The following is a 22,295-nucleotide window of genomic DNA, read 5'->3' as shown; positions in this document are numbered from 1 at the left end:
ATTAGTGTAGCACAGTGGTTACTAAATCCAGCAGTAAACTTGCATGAAATACGTTTACAAACATTTTGTTTAGTAAGCAGGCTAATTTGCTTCTTTTGGTTATTCCTGAAAACCAGACCCATTGAGGGGTCCCAAAGGTTGCTTCAGGAATCACTGCTGCAGAATGAGAATTTCATTGCAGTCCTATTAGCTGTATGAGGCACACCTTTAGAAGGATTATGGGAAGGTTCTCCCTTATAGTTTCTGCAAATTTGAAAACTGGTGTTCACTAAAAATAGATGTGCCACTGCCACAGTTCATGAAGCTGGAGCTCATATTTTCTTGTAACCTGCTTAGATCTTCTATATAGGTGGGGCATGAAGTATGAATAAACAAACCCTTGTTTTGGCTGGAAGTGTTAGAGCACCTTTTAATGCATGTGATAACCACTAAAATTGGTAAGAAAAACTTATGAAGCACTAGTAAATAGCACATTAACTCCATAGTTAAATTAAAGCCTGTCTGCAGCACACCTCTGATCCAGACCCCTTTTTGACCAGCTAAATCTGTGCACTCAGGAACCTCAAATGGCCATGAAGCTAACCCCAAGTAGGTGTTAGGGGTATCGTGGAGACAGTTCATTACCGCTTAACAATTTAATTTCATTAGTGGTGTGACTCTGGAGATCTTTTCTTTTGATGAAATAGACAGACACTGAAATTTTTATGCAAAATTTACTATACAAATCTGCTGGCACAGAAAAGTCACTGTTCCATCATAAGTAGATTACAAATAACTTGGCATACAATTCCCAGGGGCAAGAGACCACTGGTCGACCAATCTGTTGTCTCCAATGCAAGGCAAGGGTGAGTATCTGGACAATGGACATAATTAAAAATCTTTGTGCAGTGCCTCAATAAACACAGCAGCAGCTCTGCATGTGGGTGAATAGTTTTGTGAGTATGTAGCTATAGCCCTGTTTTCTGGAGACCATTGTCATACAGTGATGGGATCTGGGAATGTCACTCAGTTGGAATTGTGGCTACTGCAAGCTTTTGCTCATACATTTTTGGCTTATCCTTTGATCTTTTATTTTGGGTTGCCCGATGCCCATCACAGAGCAGGTCAGTTTGCCTGAGTCTGGCTTCACCTTAGTTTGATTTACAGCCCCCAGAGACCAGCTCTGTTTCTGACAAACACTTGGTGGTAAGGTTATATGGCAACCAAGAGACCAGTACAATGAAATACTGTACATGCCTTTTGTCCTTGGACCTCTGTGGTTCTGTACTGAAGCTAAGTGTCCCTGAGTGTCCCTGTTTACTATATGGATACAAATGCTATACAGAGAAATATCCAGACCTTACATAACAATTTCTGATTTGTTTATGGGAACTCAAAATCACATATCAAAGGTTTTATTCAGCTTTTTTCTCCATTGAAGATTCCTAGAAATTGTATTGCTGATACCTGCTACAGTCCTAAAATTTCAGATCTTCAAAACAGAATTGATTACATCAGGGGCAGATTCATGACATTCTCAGTGGTTGGGGTGCAGAATATGGCACTTTCCTGTCTGAAGAGGGTTTTTTGTTTGGTTTTTTTTAAATTAAAAAAAAAACAAAGCAGTAAAATCAGTCATTCATCCTATCGTGATAGTATTTTTACAGGGTAAAACAGTCCTTGAGAGTTAATGAAGCGGCAGGTTGGTCAGTGTCCCAAAAGTTGATGGTGTCTTGCGTAATGATGGTACATTTCTCCTATATCCATAATTGCCGTTGTATCCGAAGAATGGTTTGATTGTGCTTAGAAATAAGCCATGACCCCTCACATAGTCTTCAGAGTGACCTGATGAAAGGAAGGCCAGATAGTCATCATTAGATCTGTTTATGAATCCTCATGCTCTTTCTTATGATCTAGGACCATGGAAGATGAATGCTGAGGAAGGAAGTACTGTGAAGGAATAGCAGCCAACTATGTACACATAACACACTGTATCTCTTGTGGCCTAACAAATATTTAATTGGCATGATATGTACTAATTTCTTGAAAGTCTTAGATACGGTGGTAAGTTTGGTGTCAGATCACAACTTATTCCTACCATACTATTGGCTTACATTTCTTTTTCCTCATGGACTGGCATTTTAAACCCCACAATTACTAATTACTGTAAATAAATATTTAAGTAGAGATTGCTATTCCCAAAAGTTGAATTTGAAATGGCCTGCAGTGTGCCAGTGTGGATCATAAGTCTGACTGAGGTGCTGGGAATATCCATACTGTTCAGCATTTACATTTTTTTTTTTTTTAAATAAAACAAATAAATGTAGGGCGGTGCTACACATACTCATCCACCCTCTGCACCTGCATCTATGTCTGCCTGCAGTTGCATGTGCTTACTGCTTACATCAGAGCCCCGTTTATCGCTGGAAGGAGCAGGATACATATAGAGACAAAGACTGACTTGAATGAAGTTTTGGTCAACCTTAAAGAACTTGTTTTTCTTTTCAAAATGAATAATGTGGTTGCCTTGTTAGTCCACCTTGATACATAAAAATAAAGGTAGAAAAAACAGGTTTTAGGCAATAGCTTTCATTAGACTAACGAACACATTTGTGACCTGCTTTCTAGAACTCTGCTCCAAACTTAGGGCCTGATTTTAAAAAGCATTTACTCGAGTAAAAACCAGGTTTACTGGAGTAAATTCACTTTACTCGAGTAAGTGGGTTTTTGAAAATTGCTACAATATATGCCATTGACTTGTCTATAGGATTTACTCACATAAGTGCACTTTACTTGAGTAAATGGCTTTTGAAAATTGCTACAATAGTAGCTACATTTAAGCATGTAACTCCTTTTGAAAATTACCCCCTTAATGTTAACCCCAGGTTCAATGTAAACCGACCTGATATGACCTGTCATGAAGGTCGGTATATAAAGAATTAAATAAATAAATAAAAAAAACTTCTGTGCAGAATGAGCTATAGATGATGCTGCCTGAATATACAAGCAAATTACAGATTATATTAGTGATGGCAGGCCTGGTTTCTTTGAGTTGGGATAGCATTAACCAGCATTATTCTTTTATTTATTTATATTCTGCATTTTTGCACTTCAAAGCGGTTTGATCCTCTGATCCCCTCCTAATCCCTTGCACGATCTCCAGGTATCAGGAGGAGATGGATGCTTGGCATTCAAATTTGTAAGACAAATATTTGACCAGCTTTTTCTTTTTTTATTGTTCTGTTTATATCCAGTGAGACAATGATCGGCTTGATTATGATTGTCATGCTTTGATTTTTGTGTTTTTTTTTTTTTACTATAAATGTATTTTATGTAATGCGTTGCGAGCTGAGGAGCAAGCAGGTAACACAATAATAATAATGTCTGTTTCCCCTGCCAGCCAGCTTCGCTCTGATTTGAATGCGTGGTGCCCTGTGAACTTGCAGGACCTGTTGACACCATAGTTCAAAGCTCAGACTTCACCTGGCTGGTGGAAGAGCCGATATAGCATGAAGTGCTGTTCCCTTCCTGCCAGATGGAGGGAGGGGAAAGATGATGACCCCGCGCAGTTTGAGGGGAAGGGCAGCGAGAATGAATCACATGGATGTGTGGGCCTGAGAGAAAGGACTGTACAGATAGGGGGAGAAAGTGAAAGAGAATGTCATGGATGCAAGATAAGGAAACTTAGTTCAGAGGAGGAGAAAAAATGATTGAGAGAGAGGATCGTGCAGAATGTAAGATGAAATGAAGAGAGGGTTATGAGGGAGCAAGACGGGATTCTGCTGAGGGCGGATAGACCCCCACCCTCTAAAAATAACTTGATGTCCCCTTTTCAAAGCGTTCCTTCTGCAGTCAGCCCTGAATGGTGATGTAAACATTGTAAGCAACCTGTACTTTACTTGTAAATTCAAGTAACATCATCCATGGATCATTCTGTACTGATCTGATGTGCACTGCTCACAATAGTTAAGTGACAAATTTATTAACTTAGTCCAATAGAAAGGCATTGCCTTCAGTTTGTGGATTTAAAGGTCTACCTTTTCAAAATTAAATCACAAAATGTGCAGAGAGAAGAGACTGCAAGGCACCTGAAGAGGAGGGAAGTGGGACAAATTTCTTTTTTCAGGTCTTCCAAGAATTTAAGCCATGAGTAAGGTATGAGTTGACCAGCTGGTTCCAGCTTTTACTCACAGGCTGAGGCAGTCCTGGTTATACTCTGTTGCATGTGTGGACTTGTACTTGTGTTTTGTAAAAAAAAATAAAACTACAAGTTCATGCAATGGGATAAAATCAGGGCTGGACTACCCAGTCCATCAAAAATAGAACCAGCTGGTAGCCCTATTTCGGTGGCCATCTAAACGCAAGTCTGAAAGAACAGGTGAGTTAGTTCCAACCTTTCAATTTTGGTTTCAAAGTATGCTGAGAGTGTACCAGTGTGAAAAGCTTAGAAACTGGAGTTGAAAAAGTAGTCCTGCTCAATGTTCCCTCCGAGTGACTAGGCGTGTGCACATTTTTTTTTTCATGTAAGCAACAATTTTTGAGCGCCAGTATTAGTGTTGCATTTCTGTATATAGCACAAAGAAAATAAGCATGTGAGCAACCATATAAACCCTGTGAGCGATGCTTCAAAATGTATGAGCTATGGTCCTGCCCCACCTCTTCCTTACTACCTGAAGCCAGGTCAGGCAGTCAACTACATTCTTCAAACAGTTCTAGAAGTTTGTAGTACATCAGATAGGAAGATAAATATTGTAGAGCTATTGTAAAAGTTTGAATTATAGTCAAATTGCTGTGCATAGTCTGAAAACTCCAAGAAACTCAGGGCCTTAATAGTCAGCACTACTTAGCTTAATATCCAACTATGTTTAGCGGCCACCACTTATCCAGAAAAGCAACTTGACTAAGTAGTCAGCCAGATATTTATTTATTTATTTATTATATATTTCTATACCGGACTTCACGAATAGAATTCACATCAGGCCGGTTTACATGGAACTTGGGGGATAAACAAGTGTAACCAAGAACAAGAAGGCTGAATCAAGCAAAGTTACATAATATCTACTGGATGGGCAGTGGCTGGATCAGGGCGCTGCTACTTATCTAGATAACTCAGCCAGATAAACTAGACCTCCCATAGAGCAGATCTACCTTAGCTGGATACGATTTATCCTGTTAAGTGGCGATTTTAAGGAGGATATTAAGCAGCACAGCCGTGCTACTGAATATCCCGTAAGTAAGCCGCATAAGTCTTGTCTGGCTAACTTACATAAACCCTCAATGTTTTAGAGCTATGCTTAACATTCTGTCTTTACTTGAATGGCCTGCTGTAGTACAGCTAAAAATAAGTTGCAGACTGAAGCAATGGTTATAGGCTTATGCTGCTGAGGCAGTGCTTGATGGCTTGCTGCTGCTCTGCAAAGTAAGTAGTTTCATTTTGTCAACTCTGCCAGGGTGTCTGCAAACAGAAGGAAGATGCAGTTTGCCTTACTTAAGAACATAAAGGCTTGCCATACTGGGTCAGACCAAGAGTCCATCAAGCCCAGTATCCTGTTTCCAATGGTGTCTAAGCCAGGTCCCAGGTATGTGGAAAGATCCCAAGGGGTAGTTAGTCCAAGCTGCTTATCCCAAGAATAAGCAGTGGATTTCTGCAACTCTACCTTAATAATTGTTAATGGACTTCTCCTCCACGAACTTGTCCAAACCTTTTTTAAACGCAGTTATACTAATAGCTTTTACCCCATCCTCTGGCAATGAATTCCAGAGCTTAATTAAGCATTGAGTAAAGAAATATTTTCTCTTATTAGTTTTAAATGTATTTCCCAGTAACTTCATTGTGTGTTCCCTGGTCTTTGTACTTTTTGAAAGAGTAAACAACTAACTTATACTTGTTCCATTCCACTCATTATTTTATAGACCTCTATCATATCTTCCCTCAGCCGTCTCTTCTCCAAGGTGAAGAATCCTAATCTCTTTAGCCTTTCTTCATAAGGGAATTGTTCCATCCCCTTTATCATCTTGGTCGCCCTTCTCTGTACCTTTTCTAATTTTGCTATATCTTTCGTGAGATGTGTGTTGAGAACATAGACCCTTAGTCCGGCTAGAGTGTGATAGCCTCTGGTGGAAGGCCTGCAGCGGAGATGTAGCCGGTAGGCGGTGCTGAACCAGGAGACCGAACAGGACCTTCAACTTTACCAGCCCTCGTTCCCCGCAGGTTGAGCTCTTGGGTGCCGGTAGGACTTAGGCGAGGGTGCCAGTAGGACTTAGGCGAGGGTCTCCTGGCACAGAGAAGATCAAGTAAAGTCCGGGTCTGGGCTGGCAGCAAAGTGGGAAAAGCCGGAGCAGTCCAGGGTTCGTGGCTGGTGGCAGCGGAGCAAAATGGAGATCCAGGCCTGAGGTTGGGGCAGGCTGAAGACTAGCAGGACAGAGGGACAAACCAGAAGTCGGGGCAGGCAGCAGATGAAGATGAACGGGAATCCAAGCAGAGGTCAAACCAGAGAAGCAGGCCAAGAGGAAAACAGGATCAGGAACTGAAGGCAGAAGCAGGATCAGGAACTCAGGTCAGGAACACAGGAACAGCAACTAGCACTCCAACGGAGAAGGACCTGTTGCTAAGGCAAAGGAATGGAGTTCCTGAGAGGGTTTAAATACCCTGTAGCGTCCGACATCAGTTCAGGGGCCGGGTCGAAGTTTCCTGCCTCTGCCCCTTTTAAACCCAAGCCCCTGCATGCATGTGCCTAAGGGGCGGGGTTTTAAGCATGAAGATGTCGGCGTCTCCCTCGTGTGGAGAGTGCCGCGGGTAGTTCCCGCTGCAGCCCGGAACATTGTGGAGGATGCGACCAAGTGAAGATAGGCAGCAGTTAAGGTGGGGACCTGGCAATGGACTCCTGCAGCAGAGATTCACAACAGTACCCCCCCCCCTTTACGCCCCCTCCCTGGGGATTCTGGTTTATCCAGATGATCCTGATGAAATTGGCGGAGAAGGGATTTATCCAGAATGTTGACTGCAGGCTCCCAGGTGTTCTCCTCTGGGCCACAACCTTCCCAAGAAAGCAGATACTCCCATCTGTGATGATATAAGCGTACATCCAACACCTCATTTACTTGGTAAATGGTCTACTCCTCCGCTATCGGTTTGGAGGGTTCAGGCGGTTTACAATGGAAGACTGAAAGTACCAATGGTTTGAGTAACGAGACGTGGAAAATGTTGTAAATTCTTAAAGTGGTTGGAAGATGTAGGCGGTAAGATACTGTACCCATTCTTTCTGAAACTACAAATGAACCGATGTACTTGGGTGCCAGGCACATGGAAGGAATGCGGAGTCGGATATGTTTAGTGCTCAACCAAACTTTATCCCCAGGGTTGAACACTGGAGCTGGTCGATGGTGTTTGTCAGTGTTTATTTTGGTGACAGCAGCCGTCTGTTGCAATTTAGCTTGTGTGGCCTCCTAAAGGGAATGAAGCTGCCGAGCAGTGAGTTGGGCCGCAGGTTTAGGTACCATCAACGGAAGTGGCAAAGGAGGCTTGGGTTGTTTACCATAAACAAGTTGAAAGGGGGAGGTTCCAGTAGCCGAGTGGACATGATGATTGTACGAGAACTAAGCACATGGTAGTAGGGACACCCAATCATCTTGTTTATCCTCCACCAAGGATCATAGGAAGGCCTTCAGTGAACGATTAGTGCGTTCTGCTTGTCCTGAGGATGGAAAGCAGAAGTAAAGTCCAAACGAACTCCAAATTTTTTGCAAAGTGCCCTCCAGTATTTTGCTGTAAACTGGGATCCACAATCTGAAGCAATATGGAGTGGCAATCCGGGAGTGTGAAAGATATGTTGAGTAAACAGCCGTGCCAGCTCAGGAGCTGAAGGAAGCTTGGTAAGTGGTACAAAGTGGGCTATCTTAGAAAACCTGTCCACCGTGACCCAAATGACAGTCTTTTCTTTGGATAAAGGTAAGTCCACTACAAAATCAGTAGAGAGGGTGGTCCACGGTTCGGCAGGTATGGGAAGCGGTTGTAAGAGAGCCCAAGGACAGCCTGGCAAAGGTTTCTGTCAGGCGCAGGTCGGGCAAGAGCTGACATAGGCTTGGACATCCCACTTGACGTGGGGCCACCAGTAATACCTTGTTAATAGTTCCTTTTGACAGCAGAGAACGTCCAAGAGAAATACGAGCAAGGAAGCAACTTCCCCTTGGTGGACACTTGGCTGAAGACCTCCCCAACCGCTAGATCCGAAGCATTCACTTCTACTATAAATGGTCGTTGAGGGTCCAGATGATGCAAGCAGGCGTCCAGCAGAAAGGCTTTTTTCACCTCCTCGAAAGCTTGACGTACCGCCGAAGGCCATTCTTTGGTGTTTGCTCCTTTCTTGGTGAGGGCAGTAAGGGGAGCCACCTTTTGGGAGTAGTGAGATATGAATTGTCTAGAAATTTACGAACCCGAGGAATCGTTGGAGAGCCTTCACCCCCCACCGGTTGAGGCCAATCCTTGATGGCGGACACTTTCTCTGGGTCCATATGGAATCCTGTAGAGGACACCAAGTATCCCAAAAAGGATAGAGATACTTGTTCGCATAAGTATTTTTCCAACTTGGCGAACAAACAGTTGTCCTAAAGCCTTTGTAACACTTGCTTAACTTGCTGTTGATGTGTAGAGAGGTCTTTCGAGTATATTAGTGCATCATCCAGACAGACTATGATGGATGAGTGGAGCATGTCACAAAGCACCTCGTTCATTAGGTTTTGGAAAACCACAGGAGCATTACACACCCAAATGGCATAACAAGGTACTCGTAATGCCCATCACGCATGTTGAGAGTGGTTTTTCACTCCTCTCCTGGGCGAATTCATACTAGGTTGTAGGCCCCCCCCCCCCCCCGCAGATCAAGCTTAGTGAAAATCTTGGCTCCTTGTAGTCGGTCCAGGAGCTCCAGGATGAGTGGCAATGGATGTCTGTCAGTGAGTGATGGCGTTGAGCCCCCTGTAATCAATACAAGGTCTGAGGGAGCCATCTTTCTTTGCGACATAAAAGAATCCCGCTCCCGCAGGTGAATTTGAAGGCCAAATGAAATCATGGTCCAAATTCTCTTTGATATAGCGGGATACTGCTTGTGTCTCCGGAAGAGACAATGGATACACATGCCCTAGAGGTGGCATGGTGCCTGGTAGTAGATCAATGGCACAATCAAAGGGATGGTGTTCTGGAAGAAGTTCGGCCATCTCCTTGGAGAATACGTCCGTATAGTTAGTGTATTGTATGGGCAACAATAAGGAAGTGGCCAGCAGAGAAATGCAAGGTCGAGGTATCTTGGGTAAGCAAGATGAGAAGCAATGCGGACTCCATGCCGCTATTTGAAGAGTGTCCCATTAGATGACAGGTGAGTGCTTCTGAAGCCACAGCAAGCCCAAGAGCAGAAAAAGAAATTTCTTCGATGTGGAGTTCATGGGGACCGTGGTGGCAGAGAGACTCCCAGGAAGTGGTGTACCATGAATGGACAAAATCTGTAGTGGTGGCTGGCGAGGAAGAACAGAGAGCTGTAGTTGCTATACAAGGTCCGCAAGAATAAAGTTTCCTCCGGCCCCGGAGTCACCGAAGGCAAGAGTGGAGAATGTTCCCCCTGGATATTCAAGGGTAACTAGAACGGTATATTGAGGAGCAGAGTTTACACAGCCTAGGGTCAGCTCCTCGATAACACCTAGGCCCTGGAGTTTTCCGGCCGCTCACTGCATTGGGCCAGCAGATGACCCTTACCTCCGCAATACAGGCAGAGGCCTAGAGAACGGCGGTGCTTTCTCTCCTCAGGAGTCAGAGGGTTGTGTCTCAGCTGCATGGGTTCCTCACCGCAACTGGTTGAAGATTCAGAAGTGGGAACCAAAGGACGTGGGAAGGAAGGAGCCAGTGAGACTGGTTGCTTAGCAGGCTTGACCTCCCGAGCTCGTTGCTGGAGTTGACGGTCGATCCGCCCTGCAAGGTCTATTAGAGTCTCAAGGTCCTGCGGGAGATCCTGAGCTGCAAGTTCATCCTTTATTCGAGGAGACAAGCCCTCCAAGAAAATGCTCTGCAAACTATCCTCCCGCCAACCCAGCTCCGATGCTAAAGTGCGGAACTCCACCACATAGTCAACTAGAAGACCGGATCCCTGACAAAGATGCAAAAGCTCGGTAGCAGCAGTAGATTTCCAAGCTGGCTCATCGAACACAGTCCTGAATGTGTGAGTAAACTGCTGCATATCCCCGAGCAAAGAGTTGCCTTGTTCCCAGCGCGGCAAGGCCCAAGCTAGAGCTCACCCATCCAAGAGCGACAGTATGTACGTTGTCTTAACCTGATCCGATGGGAATTGTGCCGGTTGCAAGGCAAACCTCATGAAGCAATGGTTTCAAAACCCCCAGCACTGCTTCAGGCAAAAACCGGAGCAGTCCAGGGATTGTGGCAGGCGCCAGCAGAGCGCAACGGAGATTCAGGCCGGAGGTTGGGGCAGGCTGAAGACAAGTGGGATTGAGGAACAAACCAGAAGTCGGGGCAGGCAGCAGCTGAAGACGAACCAGAATCCAAGCACAGGTCAAACCAGAGCAGCAGGCCAAGAGGGAAGCAGGAACAGGAACTCAAGAGCGGAGCAGGGCTGGAACTGGAACTGAGGAAGGCAGGAACAGGATCAGGAACTCAGGTCAGCAACTAGCACCAACAGAGAAGGACCTGTTGCTAAGGCAAAGGAATGGAGTTCCTGAGAGGGTTTAAATACCCTGTAGCGTCTGACATCAGTTTAGGGGCCGGGCCGAAGTTACCCACCACGGCCCCTTTTAAACCCGAGCCCCTGCACGCGTGCCTAAGGGGTGGGGTTTTGAGCAGGAAGACGGCAGTGTCTCCCTCGTGGGGAGAGCGCAGCGGTTAGGCCCCGCTGCGGCCCGGAACATCGCAGAGGACGCCGTGACCGACTGAAGATAGGCAGTGGACTCCCACGGTCGGGATTCACAACAATATGGTGATCAGAACTGCATGCAATACTCAAGATGAGGTTGTAATATGGAGCGATACAGAGGCATTAGGATATTCTGTTTTATTCTCCATTCCTTTCCTGATAATCCCTACCATTCTATTTACTTTCTTGACTGCTGCTGCACACTGAGAAGAAGATTTCAACGATTTTCAACAAATACACCTTGTATTTTGTAGTTATAATTTAGTTTACTCTTCCCTAAGGGGTAGATTTTCAAAGGGGTACGCGTGTACCCCCCCCGAAAACCTACCCCAAACCCCCCCTGCGCGCGCCGAGCCTATTTTGCATGGGCTCAGCGGCACGAGCAAGCCCCGGGACGCGCGTAAGTCCCGGGTCTTGCATGGAGGGGCGTGTCGGGGGTGTGTCAGGGGCATGCCGGGAGTGATGCGCCGTTTCAGGGGTGGCGCCATGGGGCATGGTTTCGGCCCGGGGGCGTTCCAGGGGCGTGGCCGCGGCCTCCGGACCAGCCCCCGGACCGGAACATGGAGCGCGGCAGCCGGCCCGGCAGGCGTAACTTTGCTGACAAAGGTAGGGGGGGTTTAGATAGGGCCGGCGGGGTGGGTTGGGGAAGGGAAGATGCGGGGGGGGGGGGTGGAGGGAACGAAGGCAGGCTGCGCGGCGCGTGCAGGCTGCCGATTTTGGGCAGCCTTGCGCGCGCTGACCCCGGATTTTAATGGATACGCGCGGCTACGCACGTATCTATTAAAATCCCGCATACTCTTGTTCGCGCCTGGTGCGCGAACAAAAGTACGCGTGTGCGCAGATTTATAAAATCTGCCCCTAAGTGCATAACTTTGTAAAACTGAGAGACTGGGCATGCAAATGAAATTTAATGTAGATAAGTGAAATGTCCTCTTGCAATTTCTCACAATCCTCTTGTGATCCGACAACTTTGAATAATCTTGTGTTATCGACAAATTTGATCACTTCACACTTGTTCCCATTGCCAGATCATTTATAAATATATTAAAAAGCATCAGTCCCAATCCCTTTGGCACTCCAATATTCACCTTTTTTCTATTAGGAAAATTTACCATTTCGCCCTACTCTCTGTTTTCTATCTTTTAACCAGTTGGCAATCCACAATAGGACCCTGCCTCCTATCCCATGACTCTCTAATTTCCTAAGAAGTGTTTCATGAGGGACTTTGTCAAATGATTGTTCAAAATCAATATCAGGAAATGCACGGTCAGGGTGGTCTCTCAAGCACCCTATGGAAACTTACATGTAGCCTCTCTGCACCAAAATCCCAAGCTGACCATCCCCTGGGGCAGCTGAATGAACAGTTTGGAAATATTCAAGTTGTATAGCACCCTAAGATCACTTAGATGAAAGGTGCTTAATAAATCCAAATTAAACTTATTTTAAATATTTGTCATACATGCACCTGTATTACATCCTTCATAAGTTTTGCATTCCTTGATGCGATGTTAGCAGAGAAGTCTGAGTTATTGCTTAGTGATACCTGCGCCGGCATTATTCCTGGTGCTCAGATAGAGGGCAGCAGCTCCCTTGACCTGAAAGCGATCCGCCAGTTCACCATAGGTGGAGGTTCCGCCATTTGACTGTTAAAACAGAAGCCTCTTGTGTTAGATATGCATTACAGTTTATCACTAGGTCAAAGACCAGCTTTAGGGATGTTGCACTAGGCAATCCAATCGGCAACTGCATCATCCATAAGCAGTATAAATTGCCAAGCCTGGCCCTTGTAAGCCAGATGAATATGGTGCGTTTAAAGTATACAACCAAGGAGAGAGGCTCAGAGCTTTCAGCAAGGCTTTTGAAATGTTCGCGTATAGAAGGCTCATGAATAAAATGAGAAGCCTGGGAATGGTTCCCAAGGTGGTGGAGTGGATTACAAATGGGCTGACTTGACAATAAATGGAATTTTACTTTGAAGAGAGAAAAGTGTGAGAAGTGGAGATCCTCAAGGATCTGTTCCGGGACTGGTTCTGTTCAATATCTTTGTGATATTGCAGAGAGATTAGAAGGTAAAGTTTTTATCTTTTTGTGGGTGACATTAAGATCTGCAGCTACATGCACACACCTGAAGAAGCATAGAAAATGAGAAGGGATCTAAGAAAGCTCGAGGAGTAGTCAAAGGTTTGGTAGCTGGGATTCAATGTCAAGAAGTGCAGAGCCATGCACTTAGGTTACATTAATCCAAAGGAGCTGTATGCAGCAGGGGGTGAAAGACTCATGTGCACAGACCAGAAGAGACTTCGGGGTGATAGTGTTTGATGATATGAAAGTAGAAAAGCAATGTAAGGTTAGAAGGATACTGGGCTGCATAGAAAAAGGCATAACCAGCACGAAAAAGGAGATGATAATGTCCCTGGAAAGGATGTTGGTGAGGCTTCACCTGGAATACTGTGTTCAGTGCTGGAGACTGTAGCTCAAAACAAGTAAGGACAGGATGGAAGCGGTCCAGAGAAAAGCAACCAAAATGGTATGAGATTTGCACCCACAGAGTTATAGGAAGAGTCCTGGAGGACCTAAATATATGTGTACCCTGGAGGAGAGGAGAGGCAGGGGCAATGCGATGCAGACTTTTAAATACCTGAAAGAAATTAACGATGCACAAAAATCAAACTTTTTCTGATGGAAAGGAAGTTGTAAAAATAGGGGTCATGATATGAAACTCCAAGGAGGAAGGCTCAACAATGTCAGGAAATATTTCTTCTGGAAAAGATGGTGGATGCATGGAATGCCCTCCTGAACAAGGTAGTGAAGAAACAATGGTAACGGAATTCAAAAGATCATGGAACAAACACAGATGATCCCTAGTGGCTGGAGAATGGAAATGAAGATATAGGCTAACCTCTGTACCACTTAAAGCTAACATAACTATAGGGAGTACCTGCATGGAGTGACAATTATTACCCTAAGCAATTTGCTGGGCAGACTGAATGAACCATTCTGGTCTAAATCTGCTGTCATTAACTATGTTAAAATGAGCTGGCTGCTGTGCTTTGTGTTCATTATGACCCCTGTTTTCTAAAACACATAAAAAATACCCATAAGCATGCCAACATTAATGCAGTAATGGTTCTCAACCCAGTCCTCAGCACATGCTCAGCTATTGTGTTTTCAGGATATCCAGAATGAGAATGCATGCGATAGATTTGCATGTAGTGCCTCCATGTTATGCAGATCTATACTATACATATTCATGGTGGAATTCCTGAAATCCAGAAGGTCTGGGTTTGTCCCAAGGACTAGGTTGAGAAGCACTCTTAGTAAATACTGTGGAGAGCAGAGGTGGTTCTTCCATTAGGCAAACTAGGCAGTCACCTTAGTGTGCCAACATTTCAGGAGGAAGGAGGGTAGTAGGGTCTGCAAAATCTTTGGAAACCTTCAGCTGTCGCCTAGCCCCTTTTAAGGCATGGCACCATAAGAGAGAAACAAATGACTGCTGGGTAGATGGAGCAGAGGTGAAGCTGAGGGGGGAAACTGTGGAGAGAGGGTACTGGGCAGGTGAGGATGGGGTGGAGAGAGAGAGAGGATTTGGGCACTGAAACAGGGAGACAATGAAATTCAAATGATGCTAGTGTGCTGAGGAGGGAATGAAGGGGAGAAAGAGGAGGAGTGGCTGGGGTGGGGTGGGGTGGGGAGAGTTGCTTGACAGGAGGAGAGGGAGAAGGGATGCTGGGTATTGTGGAAAGGGGACAAAAGAAGGTGGATGCAGGATGTGGGTGAGAGGTGGATGCTGTGCCAGAGCTGCGACTGATGGGCAGGTGTGTAAGGGAGGAGAGGCAGGGAACACAAGACTGAAGAGTCACTTAGGGCGCCTAATACCCTTGCACCGGCCCTGGTGGAAAGCCGTTAACACAGTAACACATAAATGTTACCAGCAGTAGGAATGCATCTTTTTTTCCTGCTGCCAGAAATAGTAACCACATTAGGTGTCTCCATTCAAAGAAAGGATCTAGGGCATCATCATTAAGCTGAAATCTTCTGCTCAGTGTGCAGCAGCCGCCAAGGAAGCAAACACAATGCTAGGGATTATTAGGAAAGGAATGGAGAATAAAACAGAATATCCTAATGCCTCTGTGTCGCTCCATGGTGTGACCTCATCTTGAGTACTGCGTGTAGTTCTGGTCACCACATCTCAAGAAAGATATAGCAGAATTAGAAAAGGTACAGAGAAGGGCAACCAAGATGATAAAGGGGATGGAACAATTCCTCTGTGAAGAAAGGCTAAAGAGGTTATGAATGGAATGAGTAAATGTTAAAACAGTTGTTTACGCTTTCCAAGAAAAAAGACCAGGGGTGCCACAATGAAGTTACTGGGTAATACATTTAAAACTAATAAGAGAAAATATTTTTTTACTCAACACATAATTAAGTTCTGGAATTCAATGATGTAAGAACATAAGAACATGCCATACTGGGTCAGACCAAGGGTCCATCAAGCCCAGCATCCTGTTTCCAACAGTGGCCAATCCAGGCCATAAGAACCTGGCAAGTACCAAAAATTAAGTCTATTCCATGTTACTGTTGCTAGAAAAGGCAGTGGCTATTTTCTAAGTCAACTTAATTAATAGCAGGTAATGGACTTCTCCTCCAAGAACTTATCCAATCCTTTATTAAACACAGCTATACTAACTGCAGTAACCACATCCTCTGGCAACAAATTCCAGAGTTTAATTGTGCGTTGAGTGAAAAAGAACTTTCTCCGATTAGTTTTAAATGCCAGATGCTGTGGTGAAAGCTATTAGTGTAGCTGTGTTTAAAAAATGTTTGGACAAGTTCCTGGAGGAAAACTCCATAAACCATTATTAAGATGGAGGTGCAGAAATCCACTGCTTATCTCTGGGATAAGCAGCTCGGAGTCCTTCTACCCTTGGGATCTTGCCAGGTGCTTGTGACCTGGATTGGCCATTGTTGGAAACAGGATACTGGGCTTGACGGACCTTTGCGCTGACCCAGTATGGCAAGTCTTATGTTCTCCACCAGGGGCGGATTGGCCTATCGGGGGATCGGGCATCCCCGGTGGGCCGGTTGCTCTAGTCACGTGGTCTGCAGAGCGCGCCTGTGACAGAGCCGCGCTCGGCAGACCACGTGGTATCTCCTGGGCCGGCCTGGGCAGCGAATCTCCAGGCCGGTCTTCATCGGGAATCCGCTGCTGTTCTCCACTCTCCTTAAAGGGCCGTTGATGGCTGGAAATAATCCCCTTACTCTCCTAGAGCAGTCCCCCCTACATGGGCATTAAACCTTCTCTTTCTCAGAGCAGCCCCTACGTGGCATGAATGTCACCTCCCCCTGAACAGCCCCTCCCCATGCAGGATGAAGAGCATGAGGTCAGGCAGCATCATTTGACGGCATGGAGATAGTGGGCAGAAGCACCTGGGGATTGTTCTTGGCGCCAATAACCAGGGACCTCTTCAGAGCTCATGAGTATGGGATATTTGGTGCGGGTAGAGTGGGCTCCATCTATGGGAAGGGGGAGCGTTCTGCTCATGGGGTGGGGAGGGAGAGGAGGGAGTGTTACTTTGAGCCTTTGACAGCCCTATAAGGATATTGGTGGAGTCAGAGATAAGGGTGCTGGCCTGCCTATGCTCTAAAAGCAATTAAGTACACTTGTTGAGGTAGAAATACTTTGGGGGCTTACTATATAGATCATGTGCTTAATGCAATGTGCTTCAAACAATTTTTATATTAATGAACTACTTTACAGCTCATAAACATTTTTAGCATGTTAAACCCTTTTTTTTTGTTTTGCATTATCAGTAATGCTTACGTGTGCATTAACGATTAAACTTGTGATGCTTAATATTCAATAGCATGCCTTAGTGTACATAGTAGGTTTTTAAAAGTAAAGCTTTGAATTAAAAATGGGCTGCTGGACGGGGTGGGGGAGGGCGAGACACAGGTCTGAATGGACCTGGAGCTGACAACACAGCTGCAGCAGAAGCCGAGGTGGAAATACTCACCTGCCCTGTCCTCTTCAGCAAGGCTGGAAGTGGTTTGCTGAGGAAGTAGGCTCCCGCGTGAAGGTCTCGCTGAGCGTTATAGGGGGGGATCACAGAGCCCAGCTTTGGCAGGGAACAGTTGTAGTCTTTGGCTATGCTCCCCATGGCCACACAGTCCAGAATGAAGCTTTTCTCCTGCACCCGCAACTCCTGCCGGGAAGGAGACGATGCAAAGCGACCTGAGTGGGACGCTTTGCTTTTGCTTTGAGACAGCATCGGCTTTCCTGTTCAGGGCCAGAAGAGGGAAAGAAGAAAAAGCAAAAAAAAAAAAAAAAAAAAAAAAAGGTGCGGAAGGGCTGCTGCAATGCTTCCAGCGGCTCGCGGTCAGGTTTTCGACGGAGACTGAGCAAAGAGGCAACAGAAACCCGGACGGGGGTTGCTATGGCCACCGCACACTAAGGAACCGACAGGCTGGCCCCATTAAAGGCCTGTCCTCTCCCTGGCACCAAAAGCCTTTTAAAACTGCTTTATTTCATTATAATCTTTGCTTTAACAAAGAAAAGGTGTCACAGGGCTTCCACGGGCAGGGCCAGGAAGACAAACAAAGCTGCAAAGTCTTGATACAAAGGGTGGAGAGGTTTAAGTTTACTAGAAACTAGGTAACCTTTTTTTGGGGGGGTTAAAAAGGAAAGGTGCAGGAAGAATAGGCTCCACTGGAAGGGAACTGCTGAAGCTTGAAATGAAAATGTTACAGACGGGTTTTAAGCTAAAGTCCTAAGAGCAGTGCTGGCTTTAGGGTATGGGAAGCTGGGACGTTGCCTGGGGCGACATGCAAGGAGGGGGCGTCACTGACCAGGGTCAGTACAGAGGAGTCATTAGTCAGGAACCTTTTCCCCAAATCAGATTTTTAGTGTCCCAACTATTTTCAGTCATGCTGGACCTTAAAGGCACCAGGCTGCGGACCGGCATGTTGGAACATGAGAAGCGGGCTGCTGAAGCCTCCCTCTCTCACACATCTTGGAGTCTAGTTCCCTTCCACTCTAAGGACCCCAAATGAGTATCAGCCAACCCATCACATCATCCACTATGCTCTCCTCTGCCCCCCTCCCTTCCTCCTGCCATGCACCTCAGCATGTTCTTCCACAGACGGGCTCCAGCACTGCAAGCAGAAGCTGTGGCGAGTGCTTCTCAATAGGTTGCAGCAGCAAAACCAGGCAGTGAGGGAGTGTCTGAGGGTAAGCTCATTGACCATGGCCCCTGCTGACCTTTCCGGAGGGAGGTGGGGTTTATGAGAACATGCTAGCTCAGTCACTCCCTTCACTGCCTGCTTCTGCCTCCCTCACTGGTCCCAAGGATGTCCACAATGGTTTTTCAACTCTTAGGTTTGCCGACAGGTTTGCGACGGTGGCAGAGTAGGGAGATGGAGCCATCGGGTCTGTAGGAGAAAGGGATAATAGGGTGAATGGAGAGAAGGAACCTTCAGACCATAGGAGGGAAAAACGGGTAAGGGAGGTGGTGCCATGTGGCTCATGGGTGTGTGAGGGACAAGAGGAGTACAGGAGCGGGCAGATGCTGTGATTGATTCCATTTGGCACCCTGGTCGCAACTTGAAACTACTACAAACGAACCCAGAGAAAAGCCTATGATCTCCCCACATTACTAAAGAGATCCCCAGTGGCAGGGCTAAATCTAAATGGCACGGAAATCAAATGCCTGCTGTATGCAGATGATCTGATTATTTCATCTATCATATTAGGAGCTACCACCCAGGAAAAAGATCTAGGCATCATAGTGGATAATACATTGAAACTGTTGGGTCAGTGTGCTGTGGCAGTCAAAAAAAGCAAACAGAATGTTAGGAATTATTGGGAATGCTGAATAAAACAGAAAATGTCATAATGCCTCTGTATCGCTCCATGGTGAGACCGCACCTTGAGTACTGTGTACAATTCTGGTCTCCGCATCTCAAAAAAGATATAGTTACACTAGAGAAGGTACAGAGAAGGGCGACTAAAATGATAAAGGGGATGGAATGGCTCCCCTATGAAAAAAGGCTAAAGAGGTTAGGGCTGTTCAGCTTGGAGAAGAGAGGGCTGAGGGGGGGATATGATAGAGATCGATTAAATCATGAGAGGTCTAGAATGGGTAAATGTGAATCAGTTATTTACTTTTTTGGATAACAGAAGGATTAGGGGGCACGCTATGAAGTTAGCAAGTAGCACATTTAAAACAAATCTGAGAAAATTCTTTTTCACTCAAAGCACAATTAAGCTCTAAAATGTGTTGCTATAGGATGTGGTTAAGATAGTTAGTATAGCTGAGTTTAAAAAAGATTTGGATAAATTCCTGGAGGTGAAGTCCATTAACTGAAATTAATCAATTTGACTTAGGGAATAGTGACTGCTATTACTGGCATTCGAAGCATGGGCTCTACTTATTATTTGGGTACTTACCAGGTTCTTGTATCCTGGATTGGCCATTGTTGGAAACAGGATGCTGGGCTTAATGGAACCTCATTTTGACCCAGTATGGCATGTTCTTATGTTCTTATCCCAGAAGGTCTATAAGAGAATCCAACCTGCTAGAGACCTACAAGTAAACCTCGATAAAACAAAAATTATGATATTTCAGAAAAGGCAAACAAAATCTCTAACACAAATTCAAATTTTTCATAAATAAAAAGAAGTTGAGCATACCCTAGACTATACATACTTGAAAATAAATGCATATGGGAATTTTAATTTAGCTATAAAGACACTACAAGGAAAATGCCTGAGATTCTTATATGCAACAAAGAAACCTCTGGAAAACGACAACCCCCCAGTAAAGCTACTATTAAAATTATTTGATATTCAATTGTGAGGTTTGGTCCCCAAATTATACAAAATGGGACAGAAAGTTAATAGAAATCCTACACCTTTAGTTCTGCAAACAGATACTCCATGTCCACAAAAATACCTTAATAAGGGGTGCAGAGCAGAATTAGCGTGCCTTCCCTTATTATACACCATACAAAAAATAATATTTAAATTCTGGTGTCCTCTCAATAACACAACTCAAACATCCTCCACTACCAGGAAAGAAATGGAGAATAAAACAGAGAATATAATAATGCCTCTGTATTGCTCCATGTTGTGACCGGACCTTGAATACTGTGTGCAGTTCTGGTCACCACATCTCTAAAAAGAAATAGTGGAATTAGAAAACATACAGAAAATGGTGACCGAAATAATAAAGGGGATGGGATATTTCCTCTATGAGGTTAAGAATCTTCAGCTTGAAGAAGAGACAACTGAGGGGAAATATATAGAGGTCTATAAAATAGCGAAGGGATTGGAATGGGTAAACATGAATCAGTTGTTTATGCTTTCAAAAAATATAAAGATTAGGGGACATGCAATGAAGTTACCAGGTGATACATTTAAGACAAATAGGAGAAAATACTTTTTTACTCAACGCATAATTAAACTCTGGAATTCATTGCCGGAGAATGTAGTAAAAGCTGTTAGTGTAACTGGGTTTAAAAAAGGATTGGACAACTTCCTGAAAGAAAGTCCATAAACCATTAAGATGGACTTGGAGAAATCCACTGCTTGTCCCTGGGATAAGCAACATGGAAGCTATTGAACTTAGGATTCCTGGCAGGTACTTGTGTCCAGGACTGGGTAATGTTGGAAGCACAATGCTGGGCTTGATGGACCTTTAGTCTGACCCAGCATGGTAAAACTTACTTCACAGAGAACAAAAGAACGCAACACAAAAACCTGGAAAAATAAACACACTCAGTACATATGTAGCAGACCTGCCATATTAATCCAGTACTAACACCTGGAGCTCAAACAACTACAACCCGGCCTACAAAAAAGAGGCAATTATTGCAGTGTGTCCTAGAACACCAATATATCTCCTATTGGTGCTGATGCAATACAGTGCGCTCAGCACTCCGATGCGGATTAAATAGGCACTAATGCACCCCCTAATGCAATAGGGGGATTAGCGCCTATTTAACCCGCGGACGCGGAGTGAATGTAATAGTGCTCATCACATGCAAATGCATGTGAAATGAGCCTATTACTCATTCACTCCACATGCAAAAAGATAAATGTGCGCAGGTAAAAGAAGTATAGAAAAGCAGAAAAAACTGCTTTTCTATACTTCTTTTTTAAAGTAAAAAAAAAAAAACAAAAACTCAGCAGACCGCCGAGTTATGAAGACCGACGCCAGTAAACTCGGAGTCGGTTTTCATAACCGGCCATCTGCCAGTAATGAAAATGGCTGCCGATAAAACTCGGCATTGGTTTTCATTTCTGGCAGACAGGCAGGTTATGAAAACCAACGCCGAGTTTACCGGCGTCGATCTTCATAACCGGCAGCCTTGGTAGGTCACGTTAACAAGGAGGCGCTAAGGTCGCGCAAACAACCTTAGCGCATCTTTCCTAGCGTGACCTCCCTAATTTACATATTGCATGGCGCCCCCCCCCCCCCTTGAGGGCGCCATGTGTGCATTAAGAAAGCGGGCATTGAAAAGTCAGCGCCCGCTTTCTGCGAAAATTATTGCATCGGCCCCATTGGGAGTTGCAAAATGCAAAGCAAACCAAACTAAGCTGATATCAGGGCCAGTGGAAGCACTAAGCGAATTAGTTCACCGACGACCGACGAGCAGCTCGTCCATCCTCACCCGACCCAACTACCAGCTCGAGTCAAACTAGTTTGACTCGAGCCGGTAGGAGGCGGCATGATGACAGACGGGTCTGCTTGTCGGTGAAATATCCTACCGGCAGCTGCTGAGCTGCCACTACCGCCGTCGCGGCAGTGGCTGTCTCTTCTCTAGTTTGACTCGAGCTGGTAGGGAGCAGCGCAATTGGGTGGGTGGGGGTGGGGGGGGGGGTGCAAGGCAGAAGGTTCTTCTAGGGCGCCTAATATCCTTGCAATGGCCCTGCCTGATATAGCAGAATTCCTCACGTTGGTCACAAAGGCAAGAAATAGACAGACCCTTACCAAATACAGAATACGTGACCACAGACTACAAATAGAAATATGCAGACAAAAACTAGACTGGAAATTCCAAGAGGCCATACTCCATTTGTAGAGCGATACTGAAGAAATAGAAACAGAAATGCATTTTCTCCTCTGCTGTGCAAAATACAAAGATATCAGAGATACACATTTCCCAAAGTGGACAGATAAAATCAAAGACATCCTACAAAAGAATGAGCAGGAAACACTCTTTATAATCCTGGGAGAAAGAAGAGAAGCTGCAGCTATAGCACCAAAATATGTGGTATCCTACCACCAGGTCAGATATGTAACCTGACTGTGGACAATATGGACTAGCACCAAAATCTGAAAGATGTTGCTAATACTGCATTTTCCATAACCTGTAACTTATTATTGTTTTATAATTTTCTTCTTT

The 22,295-nt window shown here is 45.1% G+C and overlaps 1 protein-coding gene across 2 annotated transcripts; it reads right to left on the bottom strand.

Annotated features, from left to right (window-relative positions):
* Positions 1 to 660: 660 nt before the first annotated feature.
* Positions 661 to 17,265, bottom strand: LOC115084184 (uncharacterized protein C17orf98-like). Of its 2 annotated transcripts, XR_003854499.1 has the most exons (4): positions 16,904 to 17,265; positions 12,433 to 12,532; positions 2,384 to 2,518; positions 1,734 to 1,824 (listed from the first exon to the last, which is right to left on the bottom strand). XR_003854499.1 is itself a non-coding variant. In XM_029588702.1 (3 exons), exons 1-3 carry the CDS (start codon positions 17,156 to 17,158, stop codon positions 1,667 to 1,669), a joined length of 513 nt encoding a protein of 170 aa, XP_029444562.1. In that variant the 5' UTR covers positions 17,159 to 17,265; the 3' UTR covers positions 661 to 1,666. The 2 variants fall into 2 exon arrangements, 1 of the variants encoding a protein (XP_029444562.1); XM_029588702.1 differs by lacking the exon at positions 2,384 to 2,518 and having other exon boundaries at positions 661 to 1,824.
* Between the last annotated feature and the right edge of the window lie 5,030 nt (positions 17,266 to 22,295).

The sequence above is a fragment of the Rhinatrema bivittatum genome, chromosome 2 (genome assembly GCF_901001135.1).
Source record: "Rhinatrema bivittatum chromosome 2, aRhiBiv1.1, whole genome shotgun sequence".
Classification (NCBI taxonomy): domain Eukaryota; kingdom Metazoa; phylum Chordata; class Amphibia; order Gymnophiona; family Rhinatrematidae; genus Rhinatrema; species Rhinatrema bivittatum.
Note: the sequence above shows the minus strand (reverse complement) of the source record. Positions and strands in the feature narration are given on the sequence as shown.

Bases quoted from the DNA above. Each gene is read 5' to 3' on its own strand.
- LOC115084184 (XM_029588702.1), bottom strand. From the start codon at position 17,158: ATGCTGTCTCAAAGCAAAAGCAAAGCGTCCCACTCAGGTCGCTTTGCA. The intron at 12,533-16,903 runs GTGAGTATTTCC...CTGTTTTAACAG, and splicing joins TGCTGAAGAGGACAGGGCAG to TCAAATGGCGGAACCTCCAC. The intron at 1,825-12,432 runs GTATCACTAAGC...TCCTTTCATCAG, and splicing joins CAGGAATAATGCCGGCGCAG to GTCACTCTGAAGACTATGTG.